This window comes from Metopolophium dirhodum, chromosome 5, assembly GCF_019925205.1.
Source record: "Metopolophium dirhodum isolate CAU chromosome 5, ASM1992520v1, whole genome shotgun sequence".
Lineage (NCBI taxonomy): Eukaryota > Metazoa > Arthropoda > Insecta > Hemiptera > Aphididae > Metopolophium > Metopolophium dirhodum.
In genome coordinates, this window is record NC_083564.1 from 17,416,299 (window position 1) to 17,439,185 (window position 22,887).

Here is a 22,887-nt window from a genome sequence, read left to right on the forward strand (position 1 = left end):
TTTTTGAGTTATCTGAATTTTACTTTAACTTAATTTTTGTTACAGAAGACAAAATAAAAACTATTTTTAATCAAACGATAGATCAATCAGATCAATTTTGGTTGAATAACAGAAAGTTTCGAATCTCAGCTAGCACAAAAGTGCATAAAATTAAAACTTTAAAAATTTTAACACACGAAAGACAGATTTCACTTGCAAAATCCTTATTAGATAGTAAACCTTTAATTGGAAAAGCTGCTAAAAATGTAAAATATGGCCATCAAACTGAAAACAAAGCTTTTGAGGCATATTCAAAGATGGTTGGGTTTGAAGTTATTAAATGTGGACTAGTAGTGCATGTTGATAAACATTGGCTTTGTGCTTCGCCAGACGGAATTGTAATAATCAATAATAGACCAAACAAAGTGCTAGAAATAAAATGTCCAATAACATGTCAGGATAAAAGTATAATTGACCCTGTAACTAACATACCTAATGTTAATTACTTGAAACTAATTAATGGTGAAATTACATTAAAAAAAAGTCACTCATATTATTCTCAATGTCAAATATTAATGTATGTTACTGGATTAGATGAATGTGATCTTTTTGTGTATAACTTATTGAGTCCTGTTTTGTTGACTATTACCAAAGATGAAGATTATTTATTGAATACTTTACCAAAAGTAGAAAATTTTTATTTTTCATATTATTTACCAGCTTCTTTTTTAAATGAAAAGCAAAAACCAAAATAGTGGTGCCCTTTGACTGCTAATTTGTATATTAAGTCTAAGTTTTTGAAGTTGTAAACTATTGTTAGAAATAAGCAAACAATTATATTCATTCAAATTTCTTAATATATTATTCTCTCTATAATATCATCAGTTTGTTTTACATTTTTATTATTTTTACATTTGTATATCTTAATTATACCTAAAAACTAATTCAAAAGAAAATATAATATTATAAGTATAAAAAAAAAAAAAAAAATTTGAATTGTCATTTATAAGCATTATTTCATGTTTCTAAGATGTAAATACAATCACTGTTTTATTATAGGTGATTGCATATTAATTAAAACACAACACATATGAACTATATTATCAATATTAGGTAAAAGGTCAATAGTTATTTTATTAAGAATTCCAAAAGTTTTCATTTTAGCGAATATTCTTTCAATATGAATTCTGACACTAGCTATATTGTGTGTCTCAAGAACTTCATCCTCAGTGAACCTACCGTTGTGAAGAAATGGAGGCATTATCACAATTGAATTCTGCCTTTCACAATCTGTTATGATTCCTGGAAACCCTTTATCAGCTAAAATCTCATCACCCAGTTCTAGTAATGACAGAAAACCACAATCGGTGGTAATAAAAGTATCACTAGACCTACCACCATAACATTTTGACAAAAAGTTTATCATACCACTGGGTGTTATACTTACTAAAAACTTAATTGTATAACAACTCTTGTACCTTGAATATAAATAGACTCTTTGCTCTGCAGTAGAAGGTTGCTCAACTCTTATTTCAGTGCAGTCTATTATACACCTACAATTTGGGTAATTAATTTCGAAAGCTTTTGGTAATAGTGATTGAACAGTTCTTTTACTTGGCCAAAAAATAAAATCTTTTGTTTGTACACTTAATATTGAAAGAGTATCTGAAAAAACTCTAGCTACAGTGGTTCTGTGTATACCAAAAAACACAGCTAAAGCTGAATAAGTGATCCCCAATTTAATTTTCATCAAGAATAATAATAAGCAATTTTCTTTGGTAATTAAGGAACGATTATTATTAGGCATAAACTTGAGTAAGATATTAAATATTTTAAATGTTGTGCCTGTTAAATCTTTTAAAGAATTTTCATTTTTAACAGACTGAAACCCATGGAACGCCTCACAGTATAAACATGATAAATTATTACTTGAGTCAACGCCACTACTTTTATCAATTAATTTTGGTTTACAATCAGAATTTAAACTATTTGAAACAGAAGGTATTGATGCTTGTGTAGACAAATTCTTACCATCAAAACAACAAGAAAATACAAAATCCTGAGTATCATTTACATCAAATGCAGCTTGAGAACCTTTATCTATTTTATAAATAATTGGTTGGTCTAAGAACTGTTCAACAGGATTTTCAATGAGCTCATTGTCCATGTGAGTAATTGTAAAATTTCTGTTCAAATGTCGTTTGTACCTATCCTCTTTTTGTACAGAATTACATTTTTGTTTTTTATAATTTTCTGGAAATATTGATGGATTATATGATGGACTTAAAGGATGATTAGATTTCTTTTTTCCAATAAAATGTTCTGAACAAATTGAACTTCGTAGTTTAGGCCACCATAGTTTTCCCTTGTCACTAAAATCAAAGAAAATTAAATCAGTGTTTTAGTATACAAGTGTGACACTATTAAGCAAATTTAAAAATATCCGAGATAAAAAAAGTACTTACTCAAGTCGATTTACAGCTTTAACCCATTGCAATTTGCGTTCTTTTTCGTATGACCTATTCGGGAAATTGTAGAACACAACATCTGATGTATTTGAATATGTTGAATTGCAATTAACGACACAGCAGTTATGGTTTGATTTTCGCACATTACTCATGCTTAGACAATGTATTAGAAATTAATTTATTGTAATAATTTAATGTAATAATTTATTATTATAAGTTATTAAATTGTGTCAATTGTGATTGTTAACATGATACATTTTATAAATTCATCATTCATTAATCATTATTATTTAATTAAATTCACAATCAAGGTAGATCCACAACAATGATAATATAATATAGTTAATGATAATAAAAAATACATCACATTATTATTTATTCGTATTAAATTACATTACAACTATAATCATGAAACAAATATTAGGAAATTAAATATGCAGAATTCGAATAATTCGATTAATCATTCAAACTTTCAATTTATCCAAAAGATTTTGAAATAAAACATATTTTATAAATAATTCCCCATAAAACCAGTAGAACAGTCTCACGACAGTAGTGTTGGTCTTCTCCACTAGAGCTCGTCATTTTTCAGCAGCTGCACGGTGTCTATAAGTATGACAATGATAATTAACTATAAAATGTTACAACAGTAAAAATGTTAACTAAATAAGTGGGTTAGTTAAAAACAAAAATAATTAACTAGTTAAGTTAATGCCCACCTTTGCATCATGTATAGCAGTGCTTTTCAACCTTTTTTGTTATAGAGCCCCCTAAATTTAATGTAAAACTGTCAAGGCTCCCTTCCATGGATGTAAAAGCAAAAAATAAATAAAAAAAGGTCATCAGTATTATTTTTTTCAATGATATACTAATATACTATACTTACATGCACTTATTTCACAATTTCACACAAATAAATTATTAAAATGTATAGGTGTATAAAACTTAAAAACATATATTATAAACAAAAAAAGAATTGGTAATAATAACTATAAAGAAATACAAAAATATTCAGTAATAATGTTGATTTGATTTCAAACAAAGGCTAGGTTAATAATAATAATAAATAATAATAATAAAAAATGTGAATTAATTTTATTAATGTGACGGTTGGGCTTGCATATTTTCGCATAACATATTTATGTCAGGTGTGATATTCGAAACTGAAATACGCAAGTTTGATTCTAAAGACTGTTGTGAAATGCAGGATCTATGTTTGTTTTTTATAATTTGAAGTTGTGAAAATGCAGTTTCACAAAGATATGTTGATGCGAAAGGTATTAATATAAGTAAAGCCGCTTTTGAAATTACAGGATACTCTTGCTGTCGTCTTAACCAAAATTCGGTAAGTTCTTTTTCATTAAACTCGGTTTCAAGAGTTGAGTCTTCTCTAATTTCAATTAATTGCTCTTTTGCGGCCCATGAAATATGATCGTATTTCAAAGAAATAGAAAATGGTTTGTTTACCCAATCGTCTTCATTATTTTTATTTAAATTTGGAAAATATTCAGATAAAAATTTTAGTACTGAAGACAAATGATCAGTTATTATACTTGAAACTGAAGTTGTCATTGAAAGCTCATTAACGGTAAGAAAATCGTGTAAGCTCGTAAACATTGAGGAATCTCCATTTTTAAATGCGTTTAACCAAGAAGACAATTTTTGTTTAAATGCTTGAAGTTTTGAGGTAAGTATTAAAATGTTGGTACTCTTACCTTGAAGAGATAGATTTAATTCATTAACTTTATCAAAAAAATCTGCTAAATATGAAGTTAAACACATCCATTTTTCATTACTTAAAAGTGCAGATAAATCGGGTTTAATATCACGAAGAAATATGCGGAGCTCATCACTTTGTTCTATAACTCTTTTCAAAACTTTTCCACGGGATAGCCAACGTACGTCTGTATGGAATAGTAATGTATTATGGTTGGATCCCATATCTTCACATAAAATTTTAAAAAGTCGAGAATTTAGGGCACGGGTTTTCACAAAATTGACCATTGATACTACGTCATTCATAATTGAATTCAGTTCACAGCCAATTTTTCGAAAAGTTAAATGTTCTCTATGTATAATGCAATGAACAAATCTTATATCAGGACTAACTTTCATCACTTCTGCTTTAAACCCTGATATTCTACCAGTCATTGCTGCTGCTCCATCTTTACATACACCAACACATTTGGTCCAGTCTAATTCGTTTATAATAAAAAAATCATTTACTTTTTTAAATATATCTATGCCTTTTGTTGTCTCGGAAAGAGTTTCACAAAAAAGTAAATCTTCATTTATTTCTAGATTATATTGATATCTCACAAATACCATTAACTGGGCATTATTTGTAAGATCTGTCGATTCATCGAGTTATATTGCAAAAGTGTCACTATTTTTAATTTCTTAACTTTCCCGATGTAATAACAATTTTATTATTATTTAATAACAGTAATCTAACATTAGACTTTATCGACAATGATTAATCATATGGTTGGTTATAATGGTAATATTATAACTGAATAACCGAAAATATTTTAAATAAAAAAAATATTTCAAGGCCCCCCAATCATATAGCCACGGCCCCCTAGGGGGCCGCAGCTCCCAGGTTGAGAAGCACTGATGTATAGTATAGAATTATATATTAACATTTAGTGAAAATCTCAAGGATCTCAAGGTTAATCGTTGTTGAAAATATAAAAATTTGCTTGTTTTATATATTTTAAATTGTTGTTGGATTGTTGCTAGCTTTCTGCGGATAATATTATGTAGAACACACGATAATATTCAAACTGTGTGTGTACAACTGTAAATTATTTATTTATTTTGTATGCATTAGGTACCTTCGTCCTACATACCGCAAACCAAAATTGTAGTTTTTTACCATTTGCAATTTACCATTGTAGTTTTTTACCGTTACAAATAACCATTACATTTTGGTACTTTTACATGTTGAACATTTTGTGGTTATTATATTCTATTTATGTGTGTGATTACAAATTTTAAAATGTCCAGTAAACACCTACTTAGATCTCATAAGTAATTTAAACATTTCACTTTTTCCAACTTCACCCCCCCCCCTCACAAGATCTATAAGCTTAGCTTCAATATTTTGAAATTTCTGAATTTTCAAACGAATTCAGATCAGTTTTTTGAAATATTATCGCATTATTAAATCGATTGGTAGGATAGAACAAACAAAAAAGCGGGAGCGGTAAGTCGTTGCGGGGGTGGAGGTCAGGGGACAGGTGTTGCGTAAAATTGTTGTTTACTTTATGTTCTAAACGCGCAATAGCTTACTTATAAGTAGAGCTGTAAATCACAGTTTTTGAAAAATTTGAAAAATAATTTTTTTGTAATTGAATTTGTAATAATTTATTTTTTAAATTATAGGCCATTCGCTAATTATTCATTTAACCTTTAACATTTACCTTTGAAGTATAAGTGTAAATATTTAAATATACCAAATTATCGAAATTACATCTTCTGATGTCAGTTTAAAACGAATGCAAACATTTCCAAACGATAAGAACTAGTTAACAAAAATTCAAACGCACTAACTACCATGACTTATAAAAACAACTTAATTGAAATAATGAATAAATTAGATATTATGTATTTTAAATGTTAATATAATTTAACTTTTAAGCACGGTCTTAGATTAAAAGCTTTTTAAGTTTTAACTGTCATATAAAAATTATGAAGTATGAAGTGACAACCATTATCAATTATCAGGTTATCAATAAATAACCACATGTTATGAAACATTTCGTAAACATCACGGATGTGTTTGGCTGGGAGTAGTGATGAAATATTAATGTCCAATTCGCGTGACCTTTGTACTTATAAGATATTATCAATTATGATCGTTACGACTTATGAATATTGTTAATCTGAGATATGATTTCGTTTTGACTTCTGGTTTTAACTGTTGGGTTTGTTAAATTGCCCAGTAGTAGTAAATTTAACCAATATAAGGGCATTAATAAGTCGCAAACGAAATACTCAAATTAAATTCTGTAAACGTTAAAATTATTTTTTTTGAGTACGTTTTTAGATTTTCGTTATCGAAAATAGGTATTGCCATTTGAAAATCGAAAGTTGATAGTGTTTTATCAAAAAAGGGTGCAAGTTAAAACTATCAAAATTTTAACACAGTGTAAAATAGTAAAACCTAGAAAGTTTAAAAAAAAAATTATTTTAAAATTCCTAATATTTCCCGAGGTATTAACTGGTTCAAGATAAAAAAATCCTCATGTCTATATATAATTCGTGCATTGCCTGTTTACCTGATCTGGCGAAACCACAGCCAAGGGCTTGTGAGTTTCGCTGGGCGTCGCAGGGTTGACAGACTGCGGCGCTCGCCGAAGGCCGGGGCGTCCTCGTCGCGGTAGATGGGTACTGACTTTTAAGTTTGCTAACACCGAGCCCTGTCCGATTTACGGCTTGTTAAATGAACCTGCCGGTGACACGAGACTGCGGTTAGGGCGATGGGCTGACGCGAGTGGGCTGACGGGGCAGGGCGGCTGGGCCTCGGCGGCGCTCCCCTAACGGGGCGCGCTGCCGGGGGGCTGCCGGTCGGTACCATCGATTCAGACTCGTCGGGACTCGACCAAGTCGTGCCCGGGCGATCATCGGCCAAGTCCCCGGAGCCCCCTCGCGGGACCCAGGGGACAAACAGCCATCGTAGCAAATACTTGTATGCCCCAGGTCTCCCGCGGTAGGACTCGCTCCGATCTCGGTAGACTGGGGAGACCCGGTGGAAATCCGGTGCGAGGGAAGCACGCTGCGCGCAGTGCAACCCACGCGGAGCGGGCGACATCGCGCCTCGCCCCGACAGCCGACCTCTCAGGTATTCAAAGACCGAGTCGGCGAGTCGACAAGACGCAGCGCGACCGGGTCGCTCACGGACGACCGGCCTGAGCAAACGAGCGGGGTAAGCCCGCGACGAATGTCTCGGGCTAGGCGTCCGACGAACGCACTTAACGGGGCCGACGACGGCGGGCGTGGAGTGGTGAACCTCGCCCGACGGAGACGGTTCCACGCTGTCACAGCGTACAACAGTTAGCTAACGAAGCGGGCTAAGTCGGAGGCGCGGCTGGGATATCGGCCGTACTCCGATTACAATAGCACCGGCAACCCGTCGCCGAAAAGCGAACTCGGAGGCGGTCCGCTACATCCATCCGATACAATCCGCAAGCTCTCTGAACGACTGTAAGCTGAGCACGGGAAGACTGTTACCCCGAGGAGAAAATATCGCTTGGTTGGCGTCGATTCCCGAGCTAGCGTCGAGCGCAACTGGTCCCCCGAGGACCCGCGAACTTCGTTCGTCGTCAAATCACTATTTGCCGTCGTAAGACTGAGACCGCAAGGAAGCCCGCGGTAATCCACATTTGCGGCGGGCGGGCAGAAGGCATCTTAGCATCGACCGGAGGAAGCGGCGTGGCGCCGGCGGGCTTGGCCGTCAACGAAACCTTACTGGCTAAAGAAACTGCTGGGACGGTGGAGCGGGCTGCCGGGGCCGACGGCGCGCCCGTGGAACCCTGAACGATGCGCATATCATGCGCTACCCGGAACTCCGTGGGCGACGGAGTGCGGGCTAAGTCTCGGGGCGCGGGCTGGAGTCCGGCCCGGGGCGCCGGGGACTCCCGCCACGAGAGCACCAACGACGCGAGCCGTTGCGAAAACTGACACAGCTCTCGCGGAGGGACGAGCCCCGGTGTCGGCAGGGTCCGGACTCCGGGCCGCGCGCTGCGGGTCACCGGCTTGGCCGCACGCGGATCACGGATACGCACGAGAAGATCCATCGGAGGACCTACCCGACCGCAAGCACGGGGAGCGCCGCCACGGGCTCACCTCGGTGGGCCAGACGGCGCTTTCCACGGCGGACCGGCCGGGGGGGACCCGACGATGCTCTGGGTGCCGGTCCCGCCCTCACCAAGACGGACCACGTTGATAACTTGCTGGTCAATCTTGCCCGAACCGCGGCCGGTGACACAGGATCTTAACGGAGCAAGCCTACAGGTTCCAAGTCCCAGGCACTATAACTGTGGTACCTTCTGGGGCAGACCGCACTGGGGAATGCCCGACAAATGTGTCGGGGTTGCCCATGACCTCCGGGAAGTTCCACACCGCACTCATCTTCTAAAGCGGCCAGACCCAGCTAGACTTAGAAGCGAATACTAGGTTAGCGAAAGGTCCCGGAGTAAGAGTGGAAGGCGTGTGGGCGTCCGCAAAAGGCCGTGCCCTTGGGCGCCCACGCGATAAGCTCGTCCTCGGTGGTACGGAACTGTGGACGGGCGAAAGAGGGCCGCGGCATCGAGACCGCTTTCGACGAGCTCCGCGTGGTAGCGGGGCTGGGTGGAGACGCGGGACTGAACAGGTCCCCCGTCTTCCCTCGGGTGATCCCCCGTCCCAATCTCTCGACGCCAGTGGAGGGCGCATCTCCGAACCGACTCACCCGGTGATATGGTGAGAACTCGGCGCCTTGGTCGCGCGCCGTTTAAAGCAGACTACTAATCTTATGACACACGATGGTACAGAATAGAGACACCCCGTCGGGCCGAGGTCCGGTAGGTGGGAATTCGGATTTCGGGATCCCACCACCAACATGTATAAGACTTAGTTCTTCAGAGGCGGAGCCGAGCAGCCCGTCAACAGATAACCCCCTATCCGGCCGAGACGCTGGTGTCACTCCGGTCGATGCCACCGTGCCGGACCCACCACCTCGTAAAAAGAATGGCAAATGGAGGAGAGGGCGGAAAACGCCAGTACGAGTCAGACCTCAAAAAGAAAGGGTCGACCCTGGCATAGGTCAATTGGCCCTCGAAAGCGATAACATAACAGACAGCCCCGAGGATCAGCCAGCTTGAACTGAAAACGGTGAGGCGCAAGGAACGGCTATGTCAGTTGACTGCATAATTAACACGGACACTAGCAGGCTTGCGGCCCTAGGGAAAGACGAGACGCTAATTAAAGTAATGCACGAAATCGAGCAATTATTGGTAAGCAAGACTATAGATATCTGTTTAATACAAGAGCCCTCAACCGATGGCAAAGGGGTCCACCTACTAGACAGGAGGCCCTTCAAGGTAATAGCTAGCGGCAGCGAACCTAATTCCGCTGTCGTAATAGTGAACCAAGCCATAAGCGTCCTGGTCCAAAGACAGATAAGTACCTCGCACAATGCCGTGGCCACGATCGCTAGGGACGATGTCCAGCTCACGCTGATATCTTCCTATTTCCAGTTCTCGGAGCCCACTCAGGAGTGCGTCGACGCCCTGGACTCTATTATGGACGGACTGGACGGCGGCGTACTTGTGGGTGCCGACGTGAACGCGAGGTCCACGGTTTGGCACGACGACCGCCGGACAAGCGAGGTGACATAGTGGTGGACTTCATCAGTCAAAGGAACCTAAGAGTTCATAACCGTCCGGGCGTACCGACGTTCAGGAACCGCGGGTCGGCGAGCCTGAATGTGACTCTGTCGTCAAACAACGTCAGAGTCGTGGACTGGTCCGCCACTCACGACCTGACGTCGAGCGACCACGCCCTAATTCGTTTCGACATCGTTACGCGGAAGAACGCGCACGTCTGTCCAGAATAGAACGCTCGAGGCTATAACTACAGCCAGACGAACTGGACCAAATTCTGTAAGACCTTAGGAGACCTGAGAGACGGTAGGAAAAGGGACCTCGAATGCCCGGACGTCGAAAGTTGTACGATAGCGCTTTCAGACGTACTGAGGGAAGCATGAAAAAAGCACATGAGAAACCCGAAGGAAAGCAGGCACAGACCCCCTCCGTGGTGGAACGATACCCTGGGCCGAGAACTGGACACCCTCGGCCGTTGGAAGGTTAGGCTCAGAAACGCTACCAACACACTGGTGCGTTGGGCTACACGCGCCAAGTTTAGAAAGCTGAAGGCGGCCCACAAGAAACATTGTTTCCAAGCCAGGCGGACAGCCTGGCGTGAGTTCGTTACGGAAACGGGGAACAGAGAACCCTGGGGCCCCGTCTTCAAATGGCTGAAAACTGGCGGCGCTAGACCCTCTGAGAGCCTTCCAACAGCCGTTCGCAAAAGCGACGGCACGTTCACCACGTCTCTGAGGGAAACCGGGGAGAGACTGATGGATACCCTGGTTCCCAGCGACAGTTACAATAACGAGAGTCCTGAGCAAATAGTGGCCAGGACGGAGACGGGAGTGAGGGTCGGCTACTTCGGTAAATGGTCTGAGGACCCCGGGCATATCGAACCCTGCAGTGTTGAAGAGGTCAAAAGGGCCATATGGCGGATGGCACCTAAAAAGTCCCCAGGCATGGACGGTATAACGGCCAAAGTCCTAAGGCAGGCCTGGCCAGCGCTCGCGGAGAACAGAACACAAGCGTTTAACAACTGCCTTCAAGCAAAAAGGTTCCCGAGCGCATGGAAGACGGCCAGGCTGGTCGTGATCAGGAAATCACCGGACAAGGACCCATCCGAGGCCAAGTCATACCGTCCTATAAGTCTCCTCCTAGTACTCTCTAAGGCGCTAGAGCACGTCATAGTAGAGAGAATCCGACGCGACACAGATGCGCACATGTCGAAAAGACAGTTCGGATTCACTAGGAACCTCTCGACAATCGATGCAATCCAACACGTACTCAACTGGTCGAAGGCTAGGACGGAAAAATACGTCTACGTGATCTTCCTGGACATCTCGGGCGCGTTCGACTGCCTCTGGTGGCCGTAACTGGTGATGGACATGGAGGCCGCTGGCTGCAGCGACGACCTCATGGAGCTCACTAAGAATTACCTCGATGGTCGCCTAACAGAAATGAGAATTGGCGACCAAGTCATACGGAAAACCCTTACCAAGGGGTGCCCGCAGGGCAGCGAATACGGCTCTGACCTGTGGAAATACGCAGTAAATCCACTCCTGTCAGAGGTGCTGCCCATAGGTACGGAACTTTTCGCGTACGCAGATGATCTGGCACTGCTAATCTCGGGCAAAAATAGAGCCGAGCTGACCACGAGGGCAAACGCACTTCTCGAGAGAGCATCGCTAAACAAATCAGCGCAAACTCACCTTCTCAGCGACTAAGTCGCAGACGTTGTGGTTGAAAGGATCACTCTCCAAACCACTAGTCCTCCTTCTTGGAGCCGACAGGATTAAGCCAACCAAGTCAGCGAAATACCTCGGCGTGACATTTGACAAAGGCTCAAATTTCAGCGACCACCTGGCGAAAAAAGCGAAAAGCACAAGAGCCCTGTTTGGCCGCCTGCATGGAGTCGCAAAGACCACCTGGGGACTGAGATCTGGAGCACCGCTCCAGGGGGTCGATTCTTGAATCTCGGTATAGCATTGTCGTGTACGACAAATCACGTTTGTCACATGAAATATGTTTTTGTCTATTCTTCAATGTGTATACGAAAAAATAATACGAAAAAGTTGTGTGAAAAAATATCGTGGGGGTATGCGTGCCACGACTTTTTCATATCACTCGACTTTTGTTATTATCATCGTTTATCTTCACCCAAATTGTTAATTAGTACATATTTTGTTGAAGTTCATGTTTAAAAATGCATAATTTCAACGATCTTGCAGCTTTATATATTTTGAATATGGTTGATGAAGAAGCGGCATATAACCCAAGATATGGGTTTACAGTTAAGTATGACCCATTTACACAATGTGATCGTTTATTTTTAAAAAATTATAGATTAAGCAAAGATTTAGTTAAACAGCTAATAGCTTTAATTACACCTTACATTGAACCAGAAAGAAGATCGTCATCTATAAAACTCTCTGAAAATGTAATAGTAAAAAATTGTAAATAAATGTAGGTATTCATTGAATGTGAAAAAATCTACTATGTTCGCCCAAGTGAAGTACATATAAAGGAACTTAATACATTAGGAACAATATGTCAACTAACAATGCATTATTATAATATAATACTTCTAAATTTATTTATGAAAATATTGATGATAAGCACTTGGCATTTCCATGTACTTGTGTGGTATTTAAGGTAGTGTTCATAAATTTTTTAATTCATACCTAAACTGAAGATCACAAAAAAATGAAATTGATAATCACTTGAGTGACATAGCTAATATTAATTACTCACTCAGTACCACAGAGTACAGTATTTGAACCGTTATTATTTATAATTTATATTAATGGCTTTCTCAACCAGTGTATTCAGGGAAAATTAATCTACTTTGCAGACAATACGGTTATTTTAGTAAAAAATTAAAACCTAAATGATTTATATAAAATGGCAGAGAATAGTTCAGTTAACAAAGCCTGGACAATTGCTCATAAACAATTAACATGGAAAAAACTAAATATATTCACTTAAAAAAAAAAAAAATACTTAGCTATCGGACAAAAATATATTGTTCATTAGGCTGTCCCTTATTTAACTATAGATCATAGAACAACAGTCATAGTTATTCCACAGATTATATAAAATAATTTAATAACAATTATAATTAAAAGTTTAATATAATCTGTGGTTATTCTACCTTATCTAAGTCTAATGTCATTGTTCCTAAAAATGAGAAAAGTTTCTGGACAACAATGTCTTAAATACAAGCTTATACAGTTATACAATTTCGTTTTAATATGATTCAAATATAAATAACTTAAGAAATCTCTATTAAAAAAAATTATATTAATACTTTATTATAGTAAGTTGATTTTAATTAATTTAATTAAGTTGATCTGTCGAATCAATTTATAATATAGTTAAAATTTGTACTTATCTAACAATATTATTACCTTATGGAAGTCTCTCCTCTAGCACAGCTATTGGCTTTTGAGGAGATCCATCTGCAGTTGTTAAATTTAATTATTTATACATAATACTTTTACAGGTGTTTTTAGCATTAAACTTTTTTGCAACGGGATGCTATCAAACACCAATTGGTAACAATAGGTATGTGGCTGTATCACAACCCACTGTTTTCAGAGCTATTAATTGTGTGGTTGAGGCATTGAACCACCCTAGAATATTAAATGAATGGGTTAAATTCCCTAACAATATGCAAAAGATCAAGCAAATTAGGAATGAGTAAGATAAATTATTATATAAAACCTTAATAACAATTTTCAATCAAAAATTAGTTTTGCCTACCAATCTCAGGATTTTACTTCTTTATTTTTTCAGGTTTTTTATTAACACTTTGTTTCCAGGAGTTGTGGGCTGCATTGATTGCACACATATTGCAATTGTACCTCCTAACAACCAGAATGCAGAAATACCCGAGTATATTTATGTAAACAGAAAAGGTTACCACTCATTAAATGTACAATTGGTAAATGTGTTAAGATTTAGTCAATAGTCAGGCATGTAGCCAAGACCCCATGGACCTTCTGGACATGTGCCTGATTGAAATAACTTACTAGCACACCTAGTTAAATTCTAATTAATAGTTAATACCTAATTATTTTATTTTATTTAACAGATTTGTGATTCTAAACTTTATATTTTGAGTGTGAATGCAAAATTTCCTGGCAGTACAGCAGATTCTCATATATGGAATTCATCTACAGATATAAAAAATGTCTTAGAGGAATTGTATAGACGTGAACACAAAGGCATATACTTACTGGGTAAAATAATATTATTCATAAGAAACAAATTCAATTTGAAGTGTTGGAATCAGCTTGATATTTAAAAAAACTAATATGATGTAGGAGATTCAGGATACGCCCTAAGACCTTGGCTTTTAACACCATATTCTGAAACAGCAACCAACGAAGAAGAAAAATACAACAAAATGCAGATGTCAACAAGAAGTATAATTGAGAGGTGTAATGGTGTATTAAAGGCTCGGTTCAGGTGAGTTTATAAAGCATGTAATACCTTTATGTTATTTTTAAATTGCTAGTTAATTTTATAGGTGTTTATTGAAGCATAGGGTATTACACTATGCGCCAACAAAATCAGGAAAAATTGTAAATGCCTGTGTTATTTTACACAATATGTGCATATTGGCTAAAATTCCAGTTCCAGACATGAATGATGAAAATGTGGAAGAAATTGATTTTGGAATTATAAATAATGATTATCCTGAAGATGGCACTCGAAGAAGGAATCCTGAATTAGTTGAAAGTAGAAGAATAAGAGACAATATAGCAAGATGTTTGTACAATAGGTAGTTAGGAACAGAAAACCTATATTTTTTATATCATTAACAACATTATAAAACTATTAAGATAAAAAAATATATCATAATTACCTATTTGTAGTAATTTTATAAAATAACATGTAACGAAAACATTCAAACTTAATAAAAATTAATATTAAAAAAAAAAAATTTGATTTTTTAGGAACTTCCTTTACATAAATAATACAAACAAACTAGTATAAACTAGTAGTAATTAAAAAAATCATAAATATATATTTTAAATTATATACTATTTAAAAAATCATAACTAGTCTTTTAGTTACTAAATTAAACCATTTTTATAGCATACATTACAATTTATGTTGTTTAGCAGCAGCTATATTTTCTAATGCTACTGTTTGCCTTTCTAAGAGGGCAATTTTTTGTTCATAGTATTTTTCTTTTAGCTTTAGTTTTTGATCTCCAATTTAACAAATGTCTCTACCAAGAGCTAGACTATTGGTTAAACGTTTTGCAGTAGATAATGTTTCGAACTTTTTTTTATCACCTATAAGAATAATAGTAAACTTTGTTATAAAAATAAATGAAAATAATTGTTATATATTATTAAAGGTGAGTAATTTGTGATTGAGTTGATTCAATGACTTTTTTAGATCAATTGATTGAAGTGAATAACTGTGCTATGTTTAGTGACTCAATGATTCATTGATATTTTTCATGTACCTACTATCATATTTAATAGAATTAGTATACTATGTATTATGTCATGTCATAAATACCATCAATGCCAGTAGGTATACACCACATTATATCTCATTGCACTACATTGTATTAAGTAAAATATCAAACTAATTGGGTAAAATTATAGTACCTAATAGTACTACCTAGTACCTAAACATTGTTGCCACACTCTATAGATTATAAGTTAATACACATAAAACAATAAAAAATAATTAAATATGTATTACATAATTAATTTAAAAACTAACATCAACAGCTTCTAGGTAGGACCAAAAAAAAAATGTATTTATTTATTGCCCATTTTATTTATTTGGTATATTATATTATTTATATTAGATAGTTTTCAGTTAAACTATAATTTATATATAATTATTCTTTAAAAAAGCAAAAAAATTAAATTGGTAATAAACTAATACATACATTTTTTTCCCACTGTATCAATGGTTACAGGCGTTATAGCACAGTTATTTTCCTCTACAGGCTGCATGGTAGGTATAGTATACATACTAATTTCTTCATCCACACTTACACATTCAATTTGTATCGGTAATTCTAAAAAAAAAGTATTCCAATCATTTCTATCTTTCTACATAAGTAGGCAGTTATAGATAATAAAAATTGACCAATTTAAATTTAAAAATACTAACTGCTTATGTCACCATACTCAAAATTAGTAACTGACATTGAAATTGTCTTATCTCCATCAATTTTGATAGGATTAACAAGATCAAGAATTTGGTTGTCGATTGGAGTAAGTGTTTGCGATATTTGTGGTCCTCCTCCTGTACCATTTACATGTCTGTTTACCATAGCTTTTTTACTTCTAACCTTACTACGAGAATCTTGCCAAGTCTTAAGATAAAATACAATAAGAATAAGGTATAAATTATTTCCTATAGTTAGATTTATGTAGAAGTAATTTAAATTATTTCTTACTCTTTTCCATTGACTCCAATCCTTGACACAGCCGGGAATTGCATTTAAAGTGTCGGCGATTGCCATCCATCTGCTACGAGCATGTTTAAATGTGAAAGTGCTTGTAAACTTCCCAGAAATCAATTGTGAATCTTTTTTCAGAAGTTCGATGAGCATCTCTTTTTGTGTTTTCGAACAATATATTTTTTTGGAGTCTTCCATTATAAAAACAAATTATTGTACCTACTTTATAAACTTGTTAGTTGTACTTGTAAGTTGTAACTTTGTTTAAAAGTAAGTATAAGTTTACATCATATATATAAACTTATAAAACTATAGAATTATAAAAACTTTAGTAACCATACTATGTTTGTAACTACGAATTACAATACATCGATAACAATCAAAATAGGTACTGCCATACCGGTGGTGTTATCACAATTATTATTTATTATAATCATGATATCGTTAGTAACCAACTTGGTTCATGTGAAAAATATTTCGTATGTGACAAAATAATTTCGTTTCACAATCATATGTCGTGTGTAGTTCAAGAATAGGCATTTCAGATGTCGTACGACATAACAGTACGGAAAATGTCTCAAGAGTGATTTTCCTAACGAGATTCAAGAATCGACCCCCAGATCTACAAAACAGTATTCATACCACAGATGAGCTACGCGGCCTCGGTGTGGGCCATGGACTGCATGTCCCTGGCGCACTACCGGGGCAGAGCAAACTCCGCCCAGAGACTACCACTGCGGGCGATAACAGGTGCATATAACACGACGTCGACGGTGGCGCTGCAGGTACCCCCACCCCCCCTGGACCTGAAACTAAAGGAAATGGCTAAAACCGAGACGGACAGGATCCTGGTAAGAAACGGTGCTATGATGGCTGTAGAGGCTGGCCACAACCTGTCAAACTATACGAGTGAAACCATTGACCTCTGGCAGCAACGATGGGTCGCCGTGGACAAGGGAAGGTGGACTAATGCCTGGTTCCCTAGCGTCCGCAATCGGTTGGAGCACACATGGTGCGTCATGGATTATTACACGTCGCAACTGATGACGGGCCACGGGGACTCTAACGGTAAACTCTACATGTTCAACCTGAGAGGCGACGCAGCTTGCGGTTGCGGGTCTCCAAACCAGACCGCCGAGCATCTGCTGTTTGAATACCCTCTTACTGACCAGGAAAGAACTAAACTGGAGCTCACGGCGCGAACGGCCAATGCGGACTGGCCGTGTGAGCCCGAATTCATGACCAGATCCGAGGTCTTGTTCCAGGCGGTTACACGCAACACTGAGCCGCTCTGAGAAAGGACGAGCCCGTTAGACGCGACTCGGCGTTAAAGTAAGATTCCGACGCGGGGCATCTGGCAAACAGAAACCAGAGGCCAGAGGGAAGAGGGATACCTCTCTAATCCGCTCGGGGCACACTCGTCCGAGTAACATATCAGCGCCGCGGAAAGCGACGTGAAAAAATGTTGCGACACACCGGTGGAGGTTACTAAGCGGGGAATATAATGGAAGGGCTGGACCAAAGCAACCGCGGGCAGGCACCTCGAACCTCACCCTGTCCGTGGACCACCAGCCACATGCCGGTACATTTCCCGCCCAACTCCGACCGAGAGTACACGGGCCCGGCCAACTCGTGAACGAACACGTGCAAGATGGAAGTCCGGCTGGGGGACACCCACCGACAAGCACCCAAACCCGAGCAATCGGTACGGACACGGCATCCGGCAAAAGAAAACCGTACCACTCAAAAAAAGGTCGCATTCCGCGGGTCGATGAGGAGAGCCCCACTGAAAACCCGACATTGCTAACGCCCGAACGGTATCAGTGCCCATCGAGCTTTGTGGCGTGCGTCCGGCCGACGCGCGCGTGTACCTCGCGTGCTCGCGCTCGCTGGCCGCGCGTTCGCGACATATGTGGATGGCCACGCGGGGGTTGTCGGGAGTAGCGCCTTAGTAGATGGGGAGCTATTTGACTGGGTCAAATCCAGCGCTCGCCGACGTGGATCAACGAGACCCAACGATCTACCTCATACGAGAGTAGCCGGCGGGGGACCGTCAGCTTGTCGCCAGGGCGCCCTGACGTAAACCCGTCGGAGGGACGTGACCGCGTCGTCCAAAGGCGTGAAGGAGCCGCCCTCGCGATAAATGGCTAAAGGTGTAACAACCCCCGAGGGAATGGTCTTATACTCCCAGATGGTGTTAAATTTGAATTCAATGATATAGTATCATTGTATAAGAAAAACGATTCTGAGCGAAAACGGTCAGTCAGCCTATGATATTACCAAGTATATTTGATGATATTATTGTGAATAAAGTAAATTATACATAACCTATTTACGTGGAACCTTGTTTTCAATTTTCAATCCTTAGCTATAAAAGTTGAACATTTTATAAATTTTTAACTACAAAATAATTATTAAATTGTAAATTTGATAAAATTTGTAAAAAATTGAACTTTAAATGCTTGTAAAAAAAAAATTGTGCATGTGTATTTTAAATATTTTTCAACTGGTGTTAGAATGATATATCAGAAGTCTTATATTAAATTTTCACGTTTTTTACCAAACAAATAAAATTTAATTGATATTCATAGAAAAAAAAACTAAGAAAATTATAATGTAATAAATAAACTAATTATAACACAAGCACGGCATACTATATACATGGGCGATTGAAAACTCTTCCAATTTTAATGACATGTTACTCTCCTTAAGGGAAAATCTTCCCAGTTTAGTCCAATACTACCTGATGAGAACATTTAAACTCTTCTGGGTCTACCCTAGTACTACCTGATGGGACCATATAACCTCTCTCGGGTCTACTTCAGTACTACTAAACTAAGGGAGCATGGGGCTCCCATCGGTCCCACACAGCATTTTAATATTTCCCGACTATGGTAAAAATATTTTCAGGAAAATAATATAGTTGTCAAAATATTTGAAAAAGTTGCGTAAATAATAAGGAAATATTTTATTCATATTTTTTGGCCAAGAAGTTCACATTTGAAAAATATTTTGTAAAAAACATTAACAAAACATTTTAATTAGATTTTTTCAAAAAACATTTTCATGGAAACATTATAAAAATTGACTGATTGAATAAAAAGTTGTTTAGAAAATTAAATTTTACAAATAAAACCATATTGCGATGAGGTCTTATTTAAATTATTTTTTATATCTAATTTTATTAATTCTTGGTTTAGTATCTAATATATGTACCTATGTACCTATGTAGTACCTATGTATTATAAAATATTATAGTTGGTATATAATATAATAATATCGTACTTACCATTGGAACTTTGATTATCACCTGACAAGTTTGGAGGCAAGTATGTATTGTCCTCATCCGTGTCATCAAATTCACTGAACGAACTTAAATCGTCATCAGACGCTTCCAACAATTCCCTAACAACACTTTCATCACCAGACTGAACCTTTTTACACGCGAATTCATTTTTAAATGTTAAAATTCAAACACTGCAACTGTCAGTTAAAATAAGTAAGCACGCCCGCGGCCGTATGGCGATTGACACTGAATCGTATTATCTGAGCGCCGTGTGACCGCCGGCGGTCGTATAATTATTATTACATATTAATAATCTACGTATAAAAATAAATATTTTGGTATTAAATTCGTATTTTTAGACCTACTTATTCAAGAGATAACAGTTCGAGCGTTTTCGTAATTCCACGCTGAATAACCGATGGCGTAATAATAATAAACAACAGTACGACCGCCGGCGGCTGTATGGCGGTCAACGTGTTAAGTCAACATTAATAATCTACGTATAAAAATAAATATTTTGGTATTAAATTCGTATTTTTAGACCTACTTATTCAAGAGATAACAGTTCAAGCGTTTTCGTAATTCCACGCTGAATAACCGATGGCGTAATAATAATAAACAACAGTACGACCGCCGGCGGCTGTATGGCGGTCAACGTGTTAAGTCAACATTTTTGTGCAGCCATATAGTCCAATATTTTGTTATCATGAGAATAAAATATTTATACAATATTATAAGTCAATTATTCATTACTCAAGCACTCCAAAATATTCACAAAATATTATCATTTCCCAAATGCGTTGTTATAACTAATAACGTTTTCCACATTGACAATTTCAATTTTTTCGCATAATGGAGTGACAAGTAAGAAATTTGTGGCTACAGAAATTAAACAAATGGGAATATTATGTATGATATAAAATAAAATTACAGTATAAACAAAAAACATATATTCGTATTATAATACACGTGAAAAATACCTCTTGTACAGAAGGTAAAGAATCGACTTTTAGTTTTTGTGATTAAACCCAATCCTTCTCTATACTTACCTCTTTAGAAAATCTATGTAACATAATCATTTTATGGATCCTAGGGACTTAGATATTAGGACAAAACAACTTGATAATGGTAATAATGATAATAGTTATAATGAAATAAAGTACAATGTTTATTAAGAAAACATACAATGTGAAATAATACTAATGAAGAATATTGTATTATACTGGGTGATTCACAAAAAAAGTCAATTTATTATATAAAATCAATGTTGCTGTGAGCAATGATATTTTAGTATTTATAATGTACAATTTAAAATGATAATCATAATCTCTGCAGTGTAGCCAGTTCACAGACACCTAGGTATATAATACGAACTAAATAAGATAACAAAAAATAAATATAGTACGTGATAATTGGTAGACAAAAATATTTATAATAAAAAACGATTCTAATTAGCTCTGGTTAATAATCAACTATTATGTAAGGATATTTTTATAATGTTAACCTAAAAGTCAAGTTTCAGATACCTACAGGAGAAGTCAAATACCAGTATAGTGGAGTTAACCAACCTAACTTAGCCAACAGTATTCAAATTATATAATTAAATATAGATTAAGGTTACTGTATTAAAACTATGATATTAATTATGGGATAAATGTTTATATCTTTTATTTTTATTTATTTTTAATATTATATTAAATTATTTCGGGTATTTGTATCATTAGACATACTCATATTGTCGATTATAACTATTAAATAGAAAAATTATTAAGTAACAAAATAAAAAATAAAATATAATCAAATGTATAGAGTGTAATACAAACACTATTTGGATAAATAAAAAGTATTGGCCTCTGGCATAGTAGAAATACTTGCAAGCAAATACTTATAATACACAAATAGTCTGCACTTTGTTAATAAAGAAATATTGTTTTGGAGGAACATCCAGTTAAAATAGAGTTTAATAATGATAATTGACAATATGGGGAATATTAGTTAAGAATAGAGATAGTAGAGTTTACTATAGTATAGTATATAGGATGTGAAAAATAAAATTTATTGTTGTAAAATATAATAAAAAAATGTAAGTTTTCAAACATATCAACTAACCAATCCATGAAGAAGCATTGTTCAATCACAAAAAAAACTTCAATCAACAGTCCACCTTCACCATATTCAATCAATCCAGTCGGACAAGGGATAAAAACAATGTTTATATTCAAAATTTCTTTTGTATTTTTTGTATTTTTTGTATTTTTTTATTCTTTTTCTTAAGGGAGGGGGTAATGTAACAATTATAAATATAAATATGCTACATGACACCTAGGTATTAATACGAACTCTACCGTATGTATGATTAACTACTGACCGATACATTAATATTAAAACACACACATAATTGTAAGGCCCATGGCCAACACACACAATGTATTAGTAAGTTAGTTCGTTGTGCACCTTAGACCTCAATACACACTACGATTACCGGACTCCGTATGACTACGATATAGTTACATAGTATAATAGAACAGAGTTGATATATTTGTGAGTATTAATATTTGTAAGTGTTTAGTATAGACAATAAAACATAATTATAACTGAAAAGGAATCCTAGTAATTTAAATATATTTAAGATCCTGATATCTACATATCCTGCCCCTGGCTACGGTATTTATATCTATAGGATCCCACGATTCTCCCTGGATATCTTATATTTAACTGGTCGTTCCCCCGACCACGTTACATATTGGTGGAGGCACCGAAGCCTGTAATAATTACAGTTATATTTGGTTCCTAGGATTTTGTTTCAGTTTTAATAAATTTATAATTTTGCATAGTTTAAAAATTTTTTTTTTTTCTTTTTTTTCTTTAGTAAAAATTTAAGTGATTAATACTGACAGTAGGTTTTAATAGGAATTTTAAGTTTTAAGAGAGACAATTGAATTTAAAGGAAAGAATTATTATAAATGAAATAAAGTTTTGAATAAAGGAAATGTAAGTGGTTAATACAGACAATAGGTTTTAAGAGGAATTTTAAGTTTTAAGAGAGACAATTGAATTTAAAAAAAAAATTTAATTTTAAGTGAGATAAAGTTTTGAATAAAGGAATTTTAAGCAATTAATACTGACTATAGGTTATAAGAGAAATTTTAAGTTTTAAGAAAGATAAACGAATGTGAAATAAATAAATTTAATTATAAACCAGAAAAGTTTGAAAGAACGTGTTTTGAGTGATAATATTAAGCATAGATTTTAAGTATTAAGGTAACAATATATTAGTATATATGTTAGAATATACGAATTGTTTATAATTTAAACATACACAAAAAATAGGTTAGGAAAGTTAACCATAGTTAATCTATTTAG

The 22,887-nt window shown here is 36.6% G+C and overlaps 3 protein-coding genes across 3 annotated transcripts; 1 reads left to right on the forward strand and 2 right to left on the reverse strand.

The window, feature by feature from the left end:
- Window positions 1-3,545: 3,545 nt before the first annotated feature.
- LOC132945599 (zinc finger BED domain-containing protein 5-like) lies at window positions 3,546-4,775 on the reverse strand. Its single transcript, XM_061015370.1, has one exon. It carries the CDS (start codon window positions 4,773-4,775, stop codon window positions 3,546-3,548), a length of 1,230 nt encoding a protein of 409 aa, XP_060871353.1.
- A 7,269-nt stretch (window positions 4,776-12,044) lies between these two features.
- On the forward strand, window positions 12,045-14,589 carry LOC132945600 (putative nuclease HARBI1). The gene is made up of 6 exons (XM_061015372.1): window positions 12,045-12,236; window positions 13,302-13,498; window positions 13,595-13,742; window positions 13,893-14,040; window positions 14,125-14,269; window positions 14,331-14,589. Exons 1-6 carry the CDS (start codon window positions 12,045-12,047, stop codon window positions 14,587-14,589), a joined length of 1,089 nt encoding a protein of 362 aa, XP_060871355.1.
- A 436-nt stretch (window positions 14,590-15,025) lies between these two features.
- Window positions 15,026-16,436, reverse strand: LOC132944372 (uncharacterized). Its single transcript, XM_061013677.1, has 3 exons — window positions 15,947-16,436; window positions 15,720-15,851; window positions 15,026-15,105 (listed from the first exon to the last, which is right to left on the reverse strand). Exons 1-3 carry the CDS (start codon window positions 16,434-16,436, stop codon window positions 15,026-15,028), a joined length of 702 nt encoding a protein of 233 aa, XP_060869660.1.
- Between the last annotated feature and the right edge of the window lie 6,451 nt (window positions 16,437-22,887).